Source organism: Suricata suricatta, chromosome 7 (assembly GCF_006229205.1).
Source record: "Suricata suricatta isolate VVHF042 chromosome 7, meerkat_22Aug2017_6uvM2_HiC, whole genome shotgun sequence".
NCBI classification, from domain to species: Eukaryota; Metazoa; Chordata; class Mammalia; order Carnivora; family Herpestidae; genus Suricata; species Suricata suricatta.
This window is the reverse complement of record NC_043706.1, coordinates 42,406,345-42,429,399: the sequence shown is the minus strand read 5'-3', so window position 1 is coordinate 42,429,399 and position 23,055 is coordinate 42,406,345. Positions and strand designations below refer to the sequence as shown.

The following is a 23,055-nucleotide window of genomic DNA, read 5'->3' as shown; positions in this document are numbered from 1 at the left end:
CTCTCTCTCTGCCCACAGACTGTGTCCTGCCCTCCAACCCCACCCCCCAGGCAACTCTCCTAACCTCACTGGCCTCTGTTTCCTCTGCCCACCGTCCCCATAGTGTAGGTGTAAGATCCCCAAGAGACTGTAGATCAAACTAGAACAGGAATGTTGCTAGTCGTTAGGGGCACAGCCCCTCCCATAAAGGAGCTCCAAGGTCTCACTGATGCCAGAACACCACGCCTTCCCTTCCAGGTACCCCAGACTGGCTGCGAAACACCGGGAATCCAACACGGCAGGCATCGACATCTTCTCCAAGTTCTCTGCCTACATCAAAAACACAAAGCCGCAAAACAATGCGGGTGAGTGGCTCCCTTCCACCCAGAGCCCCTGGCGGTAGTGACTTCTGCCCAGGGCATCTCAGGTACTTGGATCAGAGAAGCATCTGGAACCAAAGCTACTCGCCATTCCCCAAACCCACGTCCCCTGTGACCCAGGGGCTCTAGATCCTTCCTGTTGTCTAATGTGAGAGAACAGCCAATCACCCTTTTTGCTGAACTTGGGGGGAGGGATGCACTTTGTGTCCTGAGCCTGCCTTACTGTATAGCATACGGTCTACACAGAAGGTTCTTGCCTTGGCCATACCTACCACTGTCCGTTTGTGCCGCATTCATACCCCTGCCTGTGTCTTCAGGAGGCCCTGATTGGGACCACATATTCCAGCTTCCTTCTGGCCCCTGAGCTTTCTCAAGCAAGGGGTGGGCACAGGCCATGGTGGGCCGGCATGGTCACCACGGTGGTACACATTGCAGGCAGAGCCCTGCCCTCTGCATCCCCCGCTGCTGCAAGGGCAGAGGGTACAGGGAGTACCAGTATCGTCAAAACCTGACATATCCTCCATCCGGCCTTGGCGGCAGGGCCCAGGACTAGTTCTCTTACGAGGCCTTCTCTGAGGGGTCTGGGCATCTCATGCAAGCTATGGCACTTGAAATACCTCATTTGGCGTTTCCTTGAAGGATTAGCCAAAGCAATCTGAATAGAATCCTCAAATCCAGTGTGTGTCACATTGAAGAACTGTGATAGGCCCTGGGTGGCAAAAGAAAGTTTGCTTGCCTTCGACTGGGGGAATGAGCAGCCCTAAGGGCGGGAGCCTGGAGCCCAGCAGAGAGCCAGACAGCAAGGCCTTCACGAATCTTTGTGAACAAATGACCTGAACCAGGTGGTAAATGCTGGCTGCTTCAGGAGATCAGAGGAGAATGACATCTTTGGGGACAAGGTGACCGGGAAGGGCAGCCATGCACGCAGGGAAAGGGAAGAACATTTTGGCAGGAACAGACTTGATGCAGTGGAAAGCAAATATTTTGGTAACAGTTACTGAGGACCTGGGTTGTAACAGGCACAGACTAGATTCTAAGGAAACTAGAAACAGATGCCTCCCCAGTCTTGAAAACCTGGCTGGTGCTAAAGAAAAGGCTTAAATTCACAAAAAGTCAGAGAGCAAGGAAAGAGGTAGGTGATGGCCTAGTTGAGGGAGTCTGAGGAGCTGATTTGCTGCCCTGGGGACGGGAAGCAGTATCTGCCCAAAGTATGTTCAGAGCAGGAAGAATTTACCTCAGCGCCTTTGAGAAAGCTGCCTTGAAGGGGTTCCACCTGGGTCATGAAGGTTAAGGGGAGTCCATTGGCTGCAACAATAGGGAGGAGGTAATGGGGAGCTGAGGAAATGCCAGCGACAGACTGAGGAGGGTGGACGGAACCTGCAGCGTCAGCCTGGGAGGTGGGGTGTTATTGTCGGGCCGTGGCAGCCATTAGAGGTGCGTGAATAGGTGCTGTGAGGAGAGTGCTTTCAGGGGGAAGGGGAAGAGGGGGGATGTGGAGATGTTTTAAACATGCTCAGTCCTCTTGCTTTGCTGTTGTTTGGACCTTGGTGGGTGGAGCAGGTTCCCCCGAAAGCCTTGTCCACCTGGGACTTGAGAGGGGGCCCTATTTGGAAAAGGGGTCTTCGTAGATGTCATTCGTTAAGGGTCTCGAGATGAGATTATTTAGTGTGGTCCCTAAATACAACCTCTGGTGTCCTTGTAAGAACAGGAGAGGCCACACAGAGCAGGGGGCAGGTTCATGTGAAGGTGGAGCAGAGATTGAGTGCTGTGGCCACAAGCTAAGGATGCCTTGGGCCACCACAGCCTGAAAGAGGCAAGGAAGGACTTCCCCCCATGCACCCCCAGAGCCCTGTGAGGGAGCCTGGCCTTGCTGAGACCCTGATGGTGGACTTCCGGTCTCTAAAGGTGGGAGAACAGATTCTGGCATGTTAAGCCACCCAGTTTGTGGTGCTCTGTTGAGGCGGCGCTGGGGCAGGAACACCGCCCCTGTGGCCGTGTGTGGAGGGCATGTCCGGGCTTTCCTGGCTGGGGACCGAGACAAAGGAGCCAACCCTTAGTTTGTGCTTGACCTCCCAGGGCCAGAACTGCCTCTCCTCTCTCAGCGCTGGTTTGCCGACTCCACGTCCAGGGCCCTCTCCCCTCAGCCACAAATACCTTCCTTCGTACTTGTCAGTGCACCCTCAGAAGGATTATCTCGTCTGAGCCTTCCAGAGTTTTCAAGTTACAAACGGTATTTACATATTCTTCATAGTTACGGTTCTTCTTTCCCCAAACCCAAAGCAGCAGTTTCCACTGAACATCACGTCTCAGTTTCTTGTAAACTCAACATTCTCCAATTTTCATTGTTTCCACTTCTTCTCTTTCACCCTGTTTTCCTCTGGGATGGGTTTTGCCCTTGTGACTCTTTCTCCCCCTAACTCACGAGTGCATTTCAGGGCTCCTGCGGCACTGCTGCCCCAGGAAGCCCACCCTGGTCATGGCCCCTCGTGCTGGTCTCTCCTCTGCCTTTGACTCAACACCACGCATTTGTTCCTTCCTGGTCACCGTAGCTTGGCCACTCCCACCCCTGCCCTTTTCCTTTACTTTTCCTTCCCTTTACCCTTACCCCCAAGTTACGGTCTACTGGGTCCAAAAGTTCCAGAAGCCCAGGCAATAGCGCCATGGTCCGCCCTGTGCGGCCGCTGGCCCTGGGAGACCGTCCACCTCTCTCTCTGCTTAGTCCCCGCTCTGTGGCAGGCAGCCCCGCATCACAACTTCAACAAGACACCCCTGGCTTCCTCCGACTTGCCTTCCTACACTACTTTCCCATTTTTCTCTCTGGATCTTTAGATCTGCACTTATTTCTTCAACGTCCTTCCTTCAGATCAGCCCTTTTGTGTTTTCAACTTATTTTTCTCTCTTGAAAGAAGCCTTCCCTCCCTCCCATCTGGCCACCTGATGCCTCCCAGACCTCCTATATAGAAGGGCCATGGCCCTTTCCTTTCCTGCCCTCTTGACATCAAAGTGTGAAACAAACCAGTACTGTGACATGGTCCCGCATGGTGGGTCATCTCTCCACTCCACCCAACATTTCCCAGTTTCACACAACCTTAAAAGTCCCCAGCTACCAAGTCCAGACCCAATCCAGCAGAGCCATCCACAGCTAGGGAATTGTCCACTAGTTTGTACATGCAGTCATTCATTTATTCAGTCAACAAACACAGGATGCAAGGAGTGGCTACCAGTCTAAGCTAATTTTAAAGGACTTTTCTTGTATGCCAGCCTCTGTGCTAGGTTCTAGAGTTGTCAAGACAGACAGAGAGATAAAGTCATTGGCCTCAGTGAGCTAACAGGGGGCTGTAAAACATATAAACAGGAGACTGCTGGCTGGGGTTGGAATTTCAGGTCCTCTACGTCTCACTGTACAACTTCACTAGAGAGACTTCTCTATGAGCCTCTGTTTCTGCATCTGTAAAATATACTTAGTAATACTTTCAATTTCTGCATCTGCCACGAAGGCAATTAATAGCATATCCACGTTTGTAACGCAGACTCATTTACTTTAGAAGTCAATGTCTGTACATCCTTCAGCACAGTGCCTGACACCTGGTAAATGTTTATTGAATGTTAACTTTGATTATCGTTGCTACTGACAAAATGGAGAGAAACATGGATATCGGCCTCAGATCCTACCGCTTCAACTCTTATTCCCCCCAATGGCAACCAGCACTTCCAAGACTCCTGCTCACGTCGTCTCCCTTCTGCTTGTTTAAGCAGACCCATTTTCCTGGTGCATTTTGCTCCTCTCTGAGGGATACATCAAAGAGGGTCAGTGGGCTGGTTCCGTCTGTTACACCTTCGAAATTGTTACATTTGACCCGGGAGTTCTCCTATGCTCTGTTATGTTGCCTGTCACCGCTCAGCCTCCTCCTTCTGTAATTACCTGATCCTGATCCTCTTGGTCTGCTGATCTCTGATTCCACCTCCCCGGCCCTCCACGTCCCCCCTTTCCAAACTTGCTCTTCACCCCGCTTAAAGCTAGCATGGACTTCCTCATCAGACAGTCTCAAGACCCCACATGTAGTAAGATCCTACATGAGCTTACTCCCTTATTCCTTGGGATCCCCCATTGCCACCCTGGTTTGTGGGGGAAACAAGGACTTGGTTCTGGAGAGGCTGCTTTCCTCAGACACAGGCAATTGTGTGGCGGTTCCAACTTGCAGACTCTGGAATCTACTGCCTGGGTCTAGACCCCAGCTTCACCTCTCTTCTTGCTGGCCTTGTGACCTTGGGCATGTCATAGCAACTCTGTGTGCCTCAGTTTCTTCATCTGTACAATGGGCGCAATAACTGTACATACCTCATAGTATATATAATCATATTATAGTAATTATTATAATATGTAATCATATATAATTAAGTCCATGAGTAAGAAGAGGGGAGCACTAGGAACAACATGAAAGATCACCCATACTTATGGGAGGGCAGTGAGAGAGTAGTCAGGAAGGAAGTGTAAGAAAGACTAGCCAGGGAGTAAAGAAGAAAGCTGAGAAGGGTAGAAGACAGAAAAGATCCTGAAGATGAGGAGGTAAAGTTTGTTTATTTGTTTATTTAAAGTTTACTTATTTGTGTTGAAAGAGAGAGAGCAGGGGAGGAGCAGAGAGAGAAGGGGAGAGAGAATCCAAAGCAGGCAGTGCGGAACCGGATGGTGGGCTTGAACCCATGAACTGTGAGATCATGACCTGAGCCAAAATCAAGAGTTCGGATGCTTCAGGACTGAACCACCCAGGCGCCCCTGTTTGTGTGCTTTAAGAGTGATCCGTGGTATGAAATGCAGTGCAGGTCATGAGAAGCTTCGTGTTGGGCACAGCTCCCTGAAACAGTCCTTGGACGGCTTCTCTGACTATATCCCTTTGGCCTGCGGCGGCCCATGACACAGATCCTATACCACTAGAGAGAGCTGGGCTGGCCATAGAAGCAGGGCCCTTCTCCCTGTGTGGGGAGGGGAGGTCTGCCCAGGAGGAGACTGTGGGGAGTGGGATCTAGAGACCACCAGGAGGGAGTGCTCGTGGCCCTGCGAAAGGACATCTCAGAATGGATCGAGCAGCACTAGGTTACATTGGGCTGTAGGAGCCCCTGCTCTGAGCCCCTGCACAGGGCATTTCCAATCCAGCAGGGACAAGTAGCTGGTTTATTATGGAGGGTTTACAGCAGAAGGACCAGGGGAAGGTGCCAGCTTTGGCCATCCCGCCTTGGCACATCTGGTGACACACCCTGTGGTGAGGTGTGACCAGCATGGTCAGCTCCATCCCCGCCCCAATCCCGTGTTTGCCATGCTGCTTTCCCGAGAGCCAGAGTCCAGCGGTGGCCTGGCCTCCACCTTCAGCAGCGCTTGGGCCTCCATCCCTCACGTCTTCTATCTCTCTCTGCAAGTACTGCCTCCTGGACTTGCTGCTTTCACCCTCCTCTGAGATGCCATCATGGCGCATGGAGCCCTGGTGACCCGGCGGGCAGCCCCGATCTGCAGCCCTGGCTCTCCCGGCGCCCGTACCCCATCGCTGCTCCAGCACTCTGCCATGGGGACATCGCTGCCCCTCAGGCTCATCCCTTCTCTTGAAGGGTTTCTTCCGCACCCTCTTTAGACCTGTCTCCCTCACTCTGTCTTCTCTAAGGGGACCTGGGCTTTTCTCCCTGAACATCCATCTTCCCTTTTGTATTTTGGACCCTCAGGCTGCCCTTTCAACAGACTCTCAAACTCTCTGCCAAACTCCTGGGCTTTCAAGAAATTCATTTTCTCTACTTACCCTAATCTGGGTGTAAAATACTATATTTCAGTTTACTTTTTCACAACCTCCCTTTTTCCTTAGGCTTCAATCCTTTTAAGTCTATAGGTTTATTTCACTTTCTGTACATATCATATCATCGAGCAATTGAAAAAGGGGTCTAATGCACATCTTTAATTTCTGTTAGTCACTATTTTTAAAGTCCCTTCTACATTTCTTCTAGCCCTATCATGCTTCCCCCGATACAGTTAATATTCCTGCCCTGTATCATTACCATGTTGTTGTTGGTTTGTGTTGTATTTTTTTATACATGTGTATTTATTTTTGAGAGAGGAGCAGGAAGAGAGGGAGACGGAGGATCCAAAGCAGGGTCTGGGCTGATGGCGGTGAGCCTGATGCAGGGCTCAAACTCATGAACCATAAGATCATGACCTGAGCTGAAGTTGGATGGACACTCAACTGACTGAGCCACCCAGGTGCCCCTTGTGCTGTTTCTTATGTACTTTTCCCTAGTTTCTTTTTGCTTGGAGATGGAGTGGACAGATGTATGCATGTAGACTAAGACCAACCCAGTATTTCCGCTGCTCCATTTACACCGCACCTTCCGCCTCCGATTTTGTGCACAAGCTCACTTCCCCGGGACTCTTCCCTACTGAGGGCTGTTCTAAGCCATTATGGCTTTCTCTCGCCACATTTGCATATTCCTTTCTTAACTCCTCTAACACATACATGACACACTCCTGGTACCCCATATTTCTGTGCTGAATGGTGTTTTCCCAATTTGCATGATTTTGGTCTTTCAGGGCTTTCGAAGAACTCCCTCGTCTCTTCCCCCTTCAAGTGTTGTGTCGGCTTATATTTTTGTCTCTGTATTCTGTCTGGTGAGCCAGCTTTTTATTCTCAAATGTACACTCCACTTGCTCTAGAAAGACTTCATAACTGCTCGCAGAGCATAAGCACAGCAGAGCAGCACACCAGAACGAGGTGAGAAAGAAAAACAGGGAGGGGGCCCATAAAACAGAACTCAGGGTGAGCTTAAAACAGCAAAAGCCGTTAGGAGAGCCCTGAAGCTGCACACACACAGGCAGACCACAGATTTGTCACTAAACCTGCTCGCAGACAAAGCCAGGAGGGACCCCTTGGTTAGCTACAGTGGCTTCTCCCTGGAGACAGACACCTACCAACCTCCCGGGAGAATAATAAGGATCATTGATTTCAGCTCTGGAGTGTAAGCCTGGAGGAGCTGTTAGTTTCATTTTCTTTGGGCTTTGACCTGCTTTGATATCCCTTTCCTTTGTCTGTAGACAAAGCTGTCTGTCTCTTCCCTGCAGGCTTTGGCCGCACCCTGCCCCTGCCCCTACCCCGCTGGTCTTCCCCTGAAATGCATTTTCTTCGTTTTTTTCTTTCCATCTTCTCTTAAGGACCCCAAGAGCTCCCTGCAGCCTCAGGCCTGTGTCAGCTTGCTCTCCATCACAGCCTGCCTGTGCCTGTGTGTTTTTATCCCCACTCAGGCTCCTGTGCTGTGTTTGCAGACATGTGCCCCTTTCTACTTACGGGAGACTCTGTTCGGTCTTCCTACTCTTCCTAAAGTATTTGTCCTAAGAAAATACTTACAACTTCCTGAGTAAAGTCCTAAACGCCTTCCTGGGGTAAACATGATCTGCTGGATGCGGTGCTCCGTGTTTAGCGTTGGGTCCACACCGGAGACTGAGGTGTCTCTCTAGCTGTTGCCCCTGGTTAGTTAATAAGCGGAGTGGCCGTATTTTCCAAACGGAAGATCAGATGTCGAACAAATTGCCCTCGTTGAAAATAATCAAATTATAAGAAATTGGTACTGTCCCAGAAAATCCAGGACACATGTCCCCAAATGAAAAGCACCTGTTTGGGGCTTAGCCTTCTGTTCCCTCTGCTCTTCAACCCCAAATCCAAACCTGGCTACTGCTGCTGAGGGAAGGGGGGTGTAACCTGGCTTCGACCCCCTCCCAGCCCCAGAAGGTGCCGTTAGCCACGAAGTTCTCTGAGCCGCTGTGTGTTCACAGATAAGGGTGAGGGTTTCCTCCTTCCCGAACTCCTGTCAGCGGCTTCACTTCCAGAGACCTGGAAGCAAACAGTAGGCTTTCCAGGTTTATTCTGAGAAAATGGCCAACCAAAACCACTTATCAGGAAGAAGACTCTTAGAATGTTCTGGAAAACTCCACAAGCTCACCTCATTATCGGAATGATCATCCCCACTTGATGGAAGTGTGACTGGGGATCACACTGTGACTATTGTCACAGTATCAGTTGCCCCCATCCTGCCTCCCTCTACTCCTTTCATCTTCCCCCAGAGTCCTCAGAGCCAACTGCACCTGCTTTCCTTGCTTCTTCCTTCAGGCCTGTCTTCTCTCTTCTAAGAGGTGATTGCTCTTGGCTGATGCTGGTGGAAAAAGAATCTGTTTGCAGCACTGGAAATCTTTCTTTCCCTGCCATGTCCCCGGGGGTGTGTGTCCCCACGAGTGCATTCCTGCCCATCCACCTCACGGTCTGCCTGGCTGGCTGCCCGCACCAGCGGACAGGCTCCTTCCTCCCGCAGCCGCTGTGCATGCGCCTCCCTAGCCTACTGGCCGAGTACCTGCATCCTAACATATACCCATCACTCCCTTAGACCAGCCCCATTTGATGTATGGAAATTGAGGCTTATAGGTTTCACCCCGATATTAAGAAGCCTGCAATTAAATTTGTAGAATGGGCTCCCAGCAAAAGAAGTGAGCATTCCATCCATGGAAAGGGACAAAAAGAGGCTGGACTTTTGAGGTTGGAACTGCCTCATCTAAAGTGGCATCTATTTGTTATAAGACCTTACTGTTTTAACTACCAGTAAGAAACAAAATATGCTTTCAAATATACAAAAATTTAATATACAAAATGTAACATTTTGATTGTAAGAAATAGGTCTGACGTCAGAGATGTCACGTGTGAAAAAATGAAATATGGTAGGCAGGTTGTTGCCAGAAACTTTCCCGAAGGTCACATTCTTTCACTTCCTAGGGGCTCTGCAGCGGTGCATCGGATCCTCTTTCTGCTCCACCTTGAGCAACGCTGGTGGGAAGAAAGGGAAGGGAGGTCAGCCTTACTCCCGGATCCCTCTAGGCTAGCTGTCCTAACTCCGTATCCGGGAATGTGTCTCTTGTGCCTGGAAACAGGTAGCACTTATCCCTTAGGTTAGGGCTGGGCAGACGGTCTCTGTAAAGGGTCAGATGATAAATATTTCAGATTTTTCCAACACGGTAGGCTGTCACAGCTGTTCAGTATCGCCTTTGGAATGATAAAGCAGCCAGAGGCAGCATGTAAACAAGTGAGTGTGGCTGTGTCCCAATGCAGCTTCCCCTATGGACACTGACCTTGAATTTCTCACCATTTGCAAGGGTCATGAAATGTTATTCTTCTTTTGAATGTTTCCAACCATCCCCAAAATGTGAAAAAACAATCCTTAGCTTGAGGGCAATGCAAAAACATTGGTGGGCTGCATTTGGCCCTTGGACTCTACGTTGCTGACCTCTGTCTTAGGCAGTCTCAGATTATAATAGCCAGTTCTCTTAATTTCCGTACCTCTTAGCCTCCTTGTCTATAGTAGGGAAATTATAATAGTGTTCTTTCTTGTAGCACGGTCTTGTTAATTAAACGAATTAATGCCTTAAAGCCCTTAGGACAGTTCCCAGCACGCCATAGACACCAATACACGGGAGTTACGTTGTTACTGCCGCTGCTGCTAATTTCACAAATCCTCTCCCAAATTCCCTGTTGTCCACTCTCTGGATTGGGTAGCCCCGCTTTCACTGTGATGTAGAAGCATGTGCTGCCCTCTTCTGGCAGTTGGAGGAACTAGGGCCAGAGAGGGCGAATCCTTTTTAGCCCAAGGATTTTCAAGCATCCTCTGCATAGAACACAGTTATGCCCAAACTGGGGGTTCAAGACGAGGCCAGTCTCCCCTGGGGACTCAGAGCCATCTTCCATTATCTGTCCCTTACCCCCAGAGTAGGGCATGTCCACAGGCCCCATAGATCCTCCAGAGGGGTCGTTGGTTACCTGGTAACTAGCTGCCCTCACATCTTTCCCCCTTCTCTCTTCCACCACCTCCAGGTTTACTGTTATGAACTTCCTTGACCTAAAATGGGAACGTGTTTGAAAGGCCCTGTGCTCTCTCCAAAGCATCCTGAAAGCCAACTGCTGTGGAGAGTGAGGTGGGGAGGGGAGGTGCAGCGTTTCTCTGGATTCCCCAGGACGTGGTGAGCCGCGTTTGAAGGAGAGTGTGTATTTATTATCCCAAGCCACTTCAATCACACGGTGATTATTTCCTCCTCCTCCTCCTCCTTCCCAGCCCTCAGCCCCATGTCCTGGTGGGCCCAGTCTGGAGGCCCGGCCTTCCCAAGGGGATGGGGACAGCCCCGCCTCTCATTCAGCCTCATGCTCTGCGGGGAGAGCTAAGGCAACGTGAAAAAGGTAGGAATGTGAGTTATAATTAGTCTGCTGAGAGTGCCAGCGGGGTTCCACGTCCGTTCTGTCAGAAACCCCGACCTGTTCTTTGGAGAAAGGCAGCCATGTCCTGACTCGGGACAACTAGTCCCTTGGAAGAAGACCTGAGCCCAGGCCGTTATCATGGCGGAGGCTCCTGGGTGGTCCCCAGACCACCGCAGTGGTGAGGATAACGAGGTGACTGTCTTGCCACTTCCTCGTAAAGCAGCCATCGCTGTCTCGTTTCACAAACGCCTCTGGTCATAAAGGAACCCTTCAGGCTGCCTTCCTTGGCCACCCCTGTGTGCAAATAGCCAACTCAGGATATTTTGTTTGTTTGTTTGTTGGGCTAAAGTTTTGCTTTGATTAGCATTCTTACAAGGAAAAACAAATAACCTAGGCTCCGCGGGACCCACCTCCGAGGCTTGGCACGTCCTGCATAGATGGGCCCCCTCATGGCGGTGGGGTCCTTGAGGCTTAGAGCAGGAGGGAGGGGAAGGGGGTGAGTGTTTCCTTCTGGCACCTCCCAGAAGTGGCCCAGAGGATTCCTCCAGAGGGTCTTTGATTTGGTTCATTATTGAGGCAGATGCTGGCCATTTATAATTTAACAAATTTTGCCTCTGAAACGGATCTCTGGAAGGCGGTTGGTGGTGGCATGGCATATGGACGGGGTCTGCTCAGGGAGGGCGCGGGGGAGCGGGCTGGGGGGGACAGTCCTGCGTGGGTGGGCGAATTCATTAGTGGAAGGAGCCGTGTTCGCTGTGTGGGCTCCCCGGCTGGAGTGGAGCGGAGACCACCAACACCATTCCGTGGGGTGGAATTTCCCGCCGCCTGACCAGACGAGTTCGCCTGGCCAGGGGAATAAAGGAACATTAAATGACTAATTTGAACACTAGTTAAATGCTCTTTCACCTCTGGCTACCTCTGCCTCATCGTGTGCAACCGACACCTCTTGTCTTTGTGCAGTTTACACGTGGGAGCTAAATCTGTTTCTCTCTCTCTACACACACACACACACACACACACACACACACACACACACAGCTCTTGTGTGTTCTGATACTTCTAGGTACTAACAGAGGCCTTTACATTCCTCCATAAATAAACAGGGCATGTATCAATTAATCTGAAAAATGTCCTTGCATGCGAAGTTGTATTAGTGAGGAGACAGGACATGGGTCTAACAGCTTTACTGTCAGGCATAATGGTGTTGAGGCCGCAGAAGTGCGGAGGTGTGTGTGTGTCCGCACTTTGCTGTGTGTGTGTGGTCAGGAGTATTGTCGCTGGTTATGCGGTGTCTGCACTCATACCCTCTCCTCTGTCCTTAGAACACAGCTCTGAGGGAAGACGCTCCTCTGTTGACTCTCCTTGGAGAATGGCTCTGGGGAAATTAGCGTGTAGACTGGGGCTATGGGGATTTTGGGGAATGACAAGATGTGAAATCCAGACGGTGTATTGAACCTTCTTTCAAAACTTCGGATACCTCAATTATGAACTCTCCTTGTCAAATGTGTCACTATTTAAACCTGAACCCAGGCAGGATGGACACCATTCTCTCCATTTCACGCAGGAGAAGCTGGGGCGTGGAAAAATAGTTCAGGAGACACGAGGGAGCCATGGTGGTCACAAAACAAACCAGGCATTTCTCAACTTCCAAACTCTTCTGCTACAGACTAAGCCCTGCTGAAACATGGGAACTGAAGCCAGGGGGCTAAATCCAGTCTGGTATTCTGAATGTATCAGCTGTTTAGGGTAATTAGGTAGAAGGGAAAGTTGCCACACAGTTTGACTTTGAAATTCCTAACCTTCATAGAGGCGCCGGGGCAGCTCAGTCGGTTAAGTGTCCAACTTCGGCTCAGGTCATGATCTGGCAGTTCATGGGTTCGAGCCCCACCTCAGGCTCTGTGCTGACAGCTCAGAGCCTGGAGCCTGCTTCGGGTTCTGTGTCTCCCCCTCTCTCTGCACCTCTTCAGCGTGATCTCTATCTCTCTCCCTCTCAAAAATAAATAAACATCAAAAGAATTTTTTTAAACTCCTAACCTTTAAAAATCTACTTCAGAACTATCTTTCTGGAGGTGCCCCACACCACCTCAAGCCCATTCACGAGGTTAGCTAAAGAGGCACGTGCTTAGGACTTATGCGTCCAGTAGCAGTTCATTTTGTTTACACAGATCATTTTGAATGCACCTTTGAATCCCCTTGGGGTTTTGTTAAAAAAAAAAAAAGGTAATGATACAGTGGGTCTGGGGTGGGGCCTGAGGGCTCCCAGATGATGTGATGCTGCGGGTCCAGGAGAGACTTTGGGAAGTAGGGTTCTGAGCAGCAGTCTCCGTGAGAACATGTGCTCTGTGTGTCTCATTCACTATTATGTTTAGAGCCCAGCTCAGCATTTGGCCCATAGCAGGTGCACAGTCATCATTTGCGAACTGAATGATGTGAACCATCTTCCAAACACTTCAAGACGCCCCCAAGCCATTTGCCCATTTGCCCAAGAGATGCCCGATAGAAGGGTCTACCGTGCCTCATCAATGTCACGGCTATTTCCCCCATCTGTTTCTTCTTCCAGTCTTACCATTAAGCCTGTCCCACATCACCCGCCCTCCATTCTCTTGGCTACTTTTGAAACTTTCCAGTCTCTGCTTAGTTGCTTCTATTTTGACTAAAATTATCTCTCAGCTGAAAATGTATAATGCTTGTGTAACCTCTGTTATATTAAGTCAAACCTCATGGTGGGGGAAAAAAAAGAACCACATTTAAAACCAATCAATCAGAGCAATCTGGACAGTTCCCTTATGAGGACTCTCAGGGTGGTGGTGTGGTGTTCGCTTAGGTGATATTTCTCCTGTCATCCTGATTTTTTGTAACTGCATTCAAGGAATGTTGCATTTATTGTTAAAGGTGAACCTTCACCAAGGGGCAGAAGAGAAAACACCGAAAACTAAATTCTCGTGTTCTTCCAGCCAAAAGTCAGAGGTCATATTATTTTCCTAAGAACCCCGGGTTGAAAAAGCATTTCATGATCTGGGGCAGAGTAAGAAGTAGGTTTCTCTGTGCCCCTGTCCAGAACTCCCCCTGTTCCTGGATATTCTAGAGAAGGGGCTCCAACCAAAGGATTCCTCTGGATCGATCTCTGACTCTGATGGTCCCACGCCCATCATGTTTGCAGTGACAGTTACCTGTGGTTTGTTTCGGTTTTGGGGACCTCAAAGACAGGTTTTACTCCACACTTTGCCCGTCTGGCCCTGGCCTCAGGCCTCCCTCTGTCGCCTGGCAGAGAGGTGCAGGTTGGTGGTGACCTCTATGCGTTTGGCTCTGATGCACCCCCAGGAAGTCATGCCAGGCCAAACCAATGAAATCCCTTCATCCATCCCCGAGAGACCGAGTGCTACCATTACACAAAGAAAGGGAACCATTGTAGGCCCTCTACGAGATAAAGCAGTTGCATAAGCATATAGAGACATATAGAGTTACATTTTAGGGGCCCTCACCTTTCCTCAAACCCCCTTGAATAGCTCATTCTTCCAACAAATACTTATTCAGTACCAGGCACTGCACAAGGTGCTAGAATAACAATGTAATAAAGAAATATTGATGATATCTACATAAATTGGCAAGGGCTGTTGAGTTGAATATAATAGAAACCTGATTACAGACACCAATGCAAATATTTATCTTATTTTACTTAGCAAAAACCTACACACCCGTTTACTAGGTGCCATGCCCTGCTCTGAAGTACTCTTTATAAATGTTTACTTCTTAATCGGAGTTTGCTTTTCTCACATAACAAGAAGTCCAAAGAGTAGAGAGGCCCAGGCAGTTCTAGCTGCTCAAAGAAGTCCTGGATCTGGATCCTTGGAGCACGAATTCTCTACCACTGACGTGTCACTGTCCTTGTCATGTCACGAGATAGGTATTCCACGTCCAGGCCTGACGTCTGAGTTCAAGGCCAGGGCAGCTGCGTCTGTCCTTTCTCGCCCAGAAGCCCCCCCATTAATTTCCACTTATATCTCAGTGGTCATAACTTGGTCATTTGGCCTTCTCTAGTTAAAGTCTGGGAAGATAAGTATTTTTGACGGGGTGCATGACTACGAAGAAATCTGGGTTCTTTTAGGTACAGGAAGGGGAGAGTGAATTTTTACATATAATTCACTTTCAACATAAGGTGATTTAAACAAACAAATAAAAAAACTGCAGTGAAAATATCTAATCTAGGCATGCCCAAAAAAGAACTAGTATTTCAAATTCTCCTTTGGGGTTAACCAAATCTGAATCATTACCCCCACCTGGATTTTAAGAAACAGAAATGTAAAGTTGCACACTTAATCTGCAACACGCTTACTTCAAACTTTAGAAGATGCAAGACTCACGTAGTAAAAGCCTTGCGCCTGGAACACCCGGTGGACAGCTTTCCCCCGCAGATTGTATGTGAGCCGTGGGGGGGAGGGGGAGGGCACCCAGAGGGCTCCTCTGAGCAAGCGAGTGGGGTATAACTGTGGCGTATCTGGGGAATTCTGCAAAGTATCACTCTCCCAACGCCTGTTGAACTTACCCTCTAAGGTTGCCCGTTGCATGACTGTCAGGAACAAGGCTCAATCTAGTGGAACTGTGGTTACGACAGCAGAGTCAGAGCGAAAGGGCCAACTGAATACTCAAGAAAAGACTGCATAAATCATCGGGGGTGACTTCCTCGGGGCAGAGCACAAGTCAAGCACAATGTTTACCATGCAGGCTTTTTTCATGCAACTCTAAGAACTCACTCGCTTTTTTGTATGCTTTGTTTCTTATACATCAGCAGCGTCACGCCTTCCGCATAGGAACTACACACTGCATGGCGGATGTAATTCTAAGTCTCTCAGGCATTCCCCGTGGCAATCCTAACAAGCTGTCCCTTGTTATGGTCTCCACTTTTCGGAGGAGGAGACGAAGGCACAAGAAGTTAAAGCTAGTCAATGGCTAGTGCAGATCCACTGGTCCCATAGTGGTGCACCTGACCTGTACACATGATACATTTATTTAAAGGATTCATTATTTAACATGCATGTGGTGCTGAGTTTTTAAGCAGGAGGAGGTAGGTCATTTAGGAAACCGTGATCAAATCGGTTCATAAGCCATGGAACGACTACCGTGTGCATTTTCCAAATAAACTACACAACCCCAGCGTCACTTGGGGAGTCCTGACTCCACATCCGTGAGAGGCAAGGGGCACCGAACCTGGCCCACCCACAGAGGGCGCTGCAGAGAGACGTATTAACAGCTGAAAGAAGGGGCAGCTGGGTGAGAGTTTATAGGATAGTCACAGAATGACAGAAACCGGTAATTGTTTAAATTTAGAGCTGTGGTGGCTGCGTGATTGTTCTTAAATTTGGTCATGGCTCTTCTAGAAAAGATGTGGGCATTGGAGGATGAACAGGGCAACATGTGGCTAAATCACTTTAGCCGGGTGTTTGTTTGCAGGGAGCGTTGAGAAAGGCAGAGTCTCGAGGTCCAAATGCTGGACAGATTACCGAGACTAGCTCATTCCCAATGTTTGACCATGAGGGCTGAGCCTAATCTATGGCCTGATAGTTAAAAATAACCTGTTACAACGAAGCCATAAAAATCTAACAGTTTTCAGCCTGATTCAGTCTGCTACATAAACTACAAGCAGCATTAATAGCTTCAGTCAGCATTTATGTCGTTCTTTCTATTAGCACAATGGTTTTTACAACCATTTATGAGTTTCTGGAAAGCCTAATAGGAAACACACACACGTTATACATGTTCGCTGTGAAAGGTGCAGTGTCCGCTGCTTAAGAACTGGCCAGCAGGGGTCGCCACCGCCCCGTGGCTGAGGTCTGGGCCGGGCTCTAACGGGGCCGAATTGCTCTGGGCTGTTCTGGCTCGCTCACACCCTCCCCGGGAGTTTCTGTGGCTTCCTCTTAACACTGGCCCCTGTCTTTCTCTGTCTCTCCCTTCCCGTTGATAAGTTATCACGGGGGGACCCTGCAGGGTACAGACTATGTACACAAAAGGAAACCTAAATTTGAAGACGTAAATGATCATCTTTCTTTTCAGATTTACTGTGGCTTTTAGATTTAGAAAATTATCTGAAGCTGGAAGTGTCTATGTTATGCATTCCTCTCTTCATACTTTAAAAAATATCTTACAAAAGGCATACCAAAGAGTCCTAAATTCTTTACCATGTTGGTATTTTAAACACAGCCAACTAATTGCCAAAGACTTGCCTTAAAACACACACACACACACACACACACACACACACACACACACACACACACACTGTTTATTGTTGTTGGGAGTCATACTTCTAAACATAGGCCGAATATTGGGTTGATTTGTGGAACTGTTTAAAAAAGGTGATTCTTCACAATGATCCCTCTAGGGGAAGAAAATGTACCGAGGATCTGTTTTTTCTTCAAGGAAAAGTCCCTGACCACCTTAAAAATACATCAGAGAAATATATACCCATTTGCTTGGTGAATCTTTCCACCAAGGTGGGTAAGAGGGATCCTATATGCCAATCCACCATAGTGGTAAGACTTGAATCCTGCCTCGGGACTAAAGAATCATTTACTGACCACTTACTGGAAAGAACCATGGGAATTTGGCATTTAACTCACCCTCCCATTCAAGGCTGAAGTCTTTTCTAGAACAAACAAATAATACCCATGGCAGCATGAGCTAGGTTCTTCTTAAGCCGGCTGACAGCTCAAGAGTGAACAGTAGGGAATCTGTTGAAGTTACCATTGCATTTTGCTTTCTCATAAACCACTGTTTGTCTTTCCACCTTTCCTGTTTTCACCAGTGCCTAGAAACGGAGGCCTGGGAATTGCTTCCCCCAGGGGAGCCGCGGGTCTTTCACGGCTAGAGCTAATTGGACAACATCCTCCTCTCTGGCTATGAGGCCAAGTCTGGTATTCTTGGTCTTATGCCAAAGGTGGACATGAATTCTCCCAACTTTCAGACCAAGTAAGTTCGACACACCCCTGTAGCCTGGAGAGCTGTTGCAGTCCAAAAGAGAGGACTCCAGGCAACTTGGGATTCCAGACATGTTGGAAAGGCAAGAATGAGCTCCATCGTCTGAGCTGTCCAAGATCCTTCGTGCACCTGGGCCGTTCCTGGATGCTCAGATAAGCATCAGACACGCAGCTCCTCCTGAAGTTGTGTTTCTCCTTCCCTCACCTCCTCTTATAAACTTAAGTTCTATAGCTGTGATAATCCTCGCTTATTTTCATTAAGTCCCTTTACACACCAGAGTCTATAGAAGATGCTTTACCAGCAACTTGGAACAACCATAATCAGTGCAGGATTCAAACTCAGAACTCTTGAAAAACAGAGTGAATGTGCCACTCTATTATTGGGTCTGTGGTCACAAGACCTCTCAGGGAAGCCCAGTGCAGGGCCGCCCCTATTGATACCTATGATTTGTTAACATACCCAGAGGACCCAGCCACAAGAGAGTAGGGCCCACCAAGCCTGAAACAAACTTTTGTTCCCATCTTCTATAGCCCTGCTGCCGTTACTGCCCCTGTGGTCAAAGGACCAGGCAGAGGTGACACTTTGAGAGATAGAAGGACCATGGGGATCTGTACCCCTAACCTGCCGTGTTCTAGACAGGTCACTGTGGGTCAGAGGGTATGAACCCCGGTTTCCACCTGCTTGTAATTTTGCCTTTATGTGTCTTAAAACTTACTACTTAATGTAACCCAACTATAACAGGGCTGCAGTGTCTCCCTTTAAGGACTTTGACAACACAGAAAAACTCTATGACTCCCAATTCTCCTAAACTTGAAAGATGAATGTAGATCTTTAAGGAAGGAGGGAATTACACTGCCCAGCACAAAGCCAAGTGTCCTAAACACCCCTTCCCACATTGAACACCCTTCGCTCTCCTTAAAAATGTCCTATTTATGAGCATTTATGTTCCTGACCACCTGGCCTGTACTTCTGTGTTCCCACCACAGTAACTCCCCTGCACCTTACTGCTGCCCGAGCCTTCTCTTCTTTCCTGGATCGTTGGCCCTGGGCATCTTGTCTAAAGCAGTATGACCTCCCTGTTTCTAAAGAAAGGCTCCTTCCCCCAGAAAGGTGAGGGAGAGGTACTACATTCTTACCATTTGATTTTTGGAGAGTTCCTATCACATTATCATTCATATTTAAAACTATCAAGTGCCAACAAGGTGTGGCCATCTTTGTATTTTCTCTCCAAGCATATGTGATGGCCAGAGAAATCTCCTTTGTGGCCTCCCTCAAACCAGAGCTATGCTTCGTTTTTGTTGTTGTTGTTGTCATATTGACATGATCTCAAGAGAAATGAAAAGAAGAAACTTCATGTAGTCCTCCAGGTATTCCCCAATATCTAGAGATTTCTATCTTTATAAACAAAACCCAAATGAACTTCTCTCTTTTTACCCAGATGTTCTGCTTGTCACACAGACACCATGGCAGCAATGGCCCTGAGTACATGCAAAGTTATTCTCTGTTGCTGAGAAATGATGTGAAGGGTCCTGATAGGCTCGCTCCTCAGAGGTAACTCCTTCTGGACCCAGAGATGGTCACTGACAGGACCACAAATTCCAGCTAAAATCAAGCCACTCAAGGAACACAAATATTTTATCAAATTAGCTGAAGGTAGGACATGAGGAGTAGTACCTTAATAGCCACACTCTTGTCCTGGAAATAAGTGCATGCGAGAGAGGTTTATAGTATGGAAGGAAGCTGGAGGTTGGGCGGACCCCCCAAAGAGCCATGGGTCAAGCGCTTGGTACCCAGAAATAGCCTTGCAGAGGAAAAGAAATTTTAAGTGTTGGAATCCGACAGTCCTGTTTTTAAAGGCTAGTGCTCCTCACTCGAATAATAGGGCTACTATTTTGAAAGTATTTTTTTCTTTGCCTTTCTGAGTACACGATTTTAATCTGTCCTGAGTTTCCACTGGCCCCATGAGAGAGAAGAATCCTATAGAAGGAATTGTAAGAAAGAAAGAAAAAATCCACTATTTAGTTGCTGATTCAAATAGCATTTTCAACAAGATAGTTGCTTCCCAAGCCACACTGTTAACTTCAAATGTTCTAAATTCCTTTATTTCTCAGTGTTAGCACAGCAAGAACCGGATCTAGAGGACTTGGCCCGTCGAGAAGAGAGAGCCCTTCTGTCCATGCAGTGGGCCGGGGAGGCTCGCCGTTCTGTGGTTGATGGATGATTTGACGTAGGCAAATGTACAGGAAAGCCTTCCCCTCGTGGCCCAGGGGATGTGGGGACGAAAGAGGAGAGAGAGGCAGAGGGCACCTAGAGATGGACCTGGGAAGCCCCACATGACACTTTGCTCAGGGAACCTTCCAGGGCTTTGGAGCAAGCCGAGCAGCAGCCTACCTCTGACCACCCCCTGAGGCTCAACATCCCCAGGCTTTCTCTGGAAGGACGTGGAGCTTTTGTGAGAAAAAGGTACCTGCGAAGAGAGATGGGCCCTGTAGTAACTTCCTAAAGCCTTCCACCCACTGGATCCCAGGACCCCTGTCTCCCCGAGGCCGTGAGGCCACAGGAATCCCCCTACCCCCACCTACTCAGGGAGCAGAGCAGACGAGATGGAGACTTTCTGTGAAACTGAGCATTCTTATGCCAAAGAGACTGAGGTTTCTTTTGAGGGACTATTTATTACATGGGACTACGTTGTAATCCAGAATGGGCTAAAATGAAAGTTGGTGCTTTCCCATTACCCAGGGGTTGGGCCTTGTAAGGAGGACAACAGCAGAGAAAAACTAGACAAGGTACAACTTCACTATGTCTCTCGGGAACCGGTTGCTTGTACAAGTGTGCATGCCTTGGGAAAGTCTAAGACTCACTTTCTTTATCTGTTAAATGGGGGAGTGAATTATAATTCCCATCTCAATAACTTCATTGGGATCGGTTAGATCACACTTAGATGATCGGGCGCATAAACATTCCCTGTCTACTTCAGAAATTCAGTTAGTGTGTTTCTTGCCGGTGCTGGATGAGAGCCATGAAAGAGGGGCACCAGGACAGAGGGTCTTCAGCCTGGGGCCGGCTTCCGATAGCCATGATCTTCTTCTGCATGGGAGAGTTGAACACGTGCCCGTCCAGACTGCAGCCGGTGATCGGAGGTGGTCCTCTGGTTCTTACCTCTCTGCCAGAGAGAAAACACATGTGCCGCGCTGAGGGTACAGGAGCCTGGGCCCCCAGAGATGCTCCTGCCCTTTCAAAGACCACCTCTGACATCTGTTCCGCTCTAAGTGAGTTCTGAGCCCCAAAGAGTCTGCGTGGCTGCTTGCTGATACCCTGCTGCACAAAGCATGCCAGCAAAGCAGGCTTGAGCCGTGTTTGCAAGAGCTTGTTGGAGGCTGAGCTAGCGTCTTGGCTCCCTGGTCCTCATTCAGCCTCCATGCCCTGGTAAGAGTATATTATTTTCTTAGCTCAAATTGCCGTTTCCAAGTCATTATTTCTCTACGACGAGAAAACAATATTGGTTCTTATGTAATATCAACCTCAATGAATCTGGAAGTGATCATGGAATGGGTGAATTTTTTTTCCTCCTTAAAAAGGAGAAAAATAAATTTGAGATTGTTTGCATATGGCTGAGAATATTTATGAACTATTCCCCTTGCTTCCTCATCACATATTTTACCCAGCGCATTTGTGTGTGGTACAGAATAAATCTTTACAGGAAGGGCGGGGGGAGGGGGCAGAAAGCAGTTAGAGGAATGGGTGCCCGGCAAACGCCTGCGACGTGGCTGGTCTCAGGGTCCCCTCAGGCTTTACTTGCTGTGGTCTGAGGGTTACCCCATCCTGCTACTCAGAGGAAGTCTGGGAGGGAGGGCTCCAGCAACGAACACTGAAGGGTTACCATCTACTTGTCACTCTGGTTTCTCTTCCGTCCCCCTCGCTCTTACCAGAAAGGTCAACAGCAGTGCTCTCATGACCTGGATGCCGTTAGCCAAAAAAGATAATTAAATTCTACGGATGCCAGATTGAACCTGGGTCAGAGGAGTAAGTTGGCAGGTAGGAGGGAAAAGAACTGGCGGAGAATATATTGGTGCTGGCATCTGGTTTTCAATGATGATTGGAAGTTAGCACACACATGTTGCATCTGTTTCCCTCTGGCTATGCCTCTCACACGGCTCGTCCCCAGGAAGGGTCCTGGCAGAGTGTAAGGGACTGGGCTGTGGCTGTACAGTAAATCAGGAAGAGAACCAAAGCTCAGGGCTGGGGATTCTCCTCCCCAGGGATTGGGCCTCAGAACTGGAGCTTCTCAGTCTCTCTCATGGTCTGCCACACCTTGGAGTTTTGAGGAGTGTGCTGGCGGAGTGTTGGGGTCAGGGACAGAGTGAAGATGGGTGCCACATTAGGTACGACAATAGCAATAGTGGTCATTAACCACTGTCCTAGCACGGGGCAGGCGTAACGTGAGGCACATTTCTCTGCATAATCTGAGTTAGTCCTCACCATGGCCTTACGAAGATTAGGGATCTTCCTCTCATAGTTGCCATGAGAAAACGGAACCTCAGTGAAGTTGAGGAACTTGCCCAAGGTCACACTTCTTCGTAAGTTCCAGGATTGGGGACGTTCCCAGCACTTGTGGGGTCTGAAGCCAATGGAATAAGTACAAATAAGGAATTTTTAAAAATCAAGTTCAGGGCCTTGGAGGGGGCCCTTACGATGAAGGGAACCGAAGCTTTAAACCTCAGCAGCGTCGCAGTAAATACACCCTGGGCAGGATCAAAATTTAAACACAGGGCTAGCTCCAGGCCACGTGGCACCTGCTCTGCTCCCTGGTCTCCTCTTCCTTCTACTATGATTACTGCCAACTCCCCCACGGCCTTTCACGTGCCTGGTCAAAACCACACAAACTCCGGTGATAAGCTCTGAGGACACCCTCAGAACACGCCCCCTTTGTATGTTACATGCATGTCAGTTGCAGCATGGGACGACAGCCGTGCCCACTGCTGGACTGTACTTCTGCCTCAAGAGCTCATGGAGAGACAGGTGACATGTGTCCAGAACTGCGCCCCCGGGGAGCTCCAGTTGCTGTTCTAGACTTCTTTCGCCAACTGTCATGCGAGTTCCCGCACCGGGCAGTTTGTTGTTGTTGCTTTAATTAACCACGTGTGTAATGAAAAGATCAGAATAACACATTGAACTTTTAGGGTCCTGGTTTTTTTTTTTGAAGCATGTTTTATTTGTAAATTATACTTTTTAAAAATAGTTTATTGTCAAGTTGGTTTCCATATAACACCCAGGGCTTCTCCCCACAAGTGCCCCCCACCACGACCATCACCCCCTCCCTCCCTCCCCCTCCCCTTCTAGTCCATGGTTCGTTTTCAGTATTCGGTAGTCTCCTTTGATCTGTGTCCCTCACTCTCCCCCGCTCTCTTTCCCCCTTCCTCTCCCCATGGTCCCCTGCCAGGTCTCTCCTGTTAGACCTATGAGTG

General features: G+C 48.8%; 1 protein-coding gene across 1 annotated transcript in view; it reads left to right on the top strand.

Annotated features, from left to right (window-relative positions):
* Positions 1 to 23,055, top strand: part of CLIC5 (chloride intracellular channel 5) — a 102,928-nt gene that overhangs the window by 66,682 nt on the left and 13,191 nt on the right. Inside the window, exon 4 of the mRNA XM_029944319.1 lies at positions 238 to 344. Coding sequence (XP_029800179.1) covers positions 238 to 344 — 107 coding nt within the window. The remainder of the gene's footprint in view (positions 1 to 237; positions 345 to 23,055) is intronic.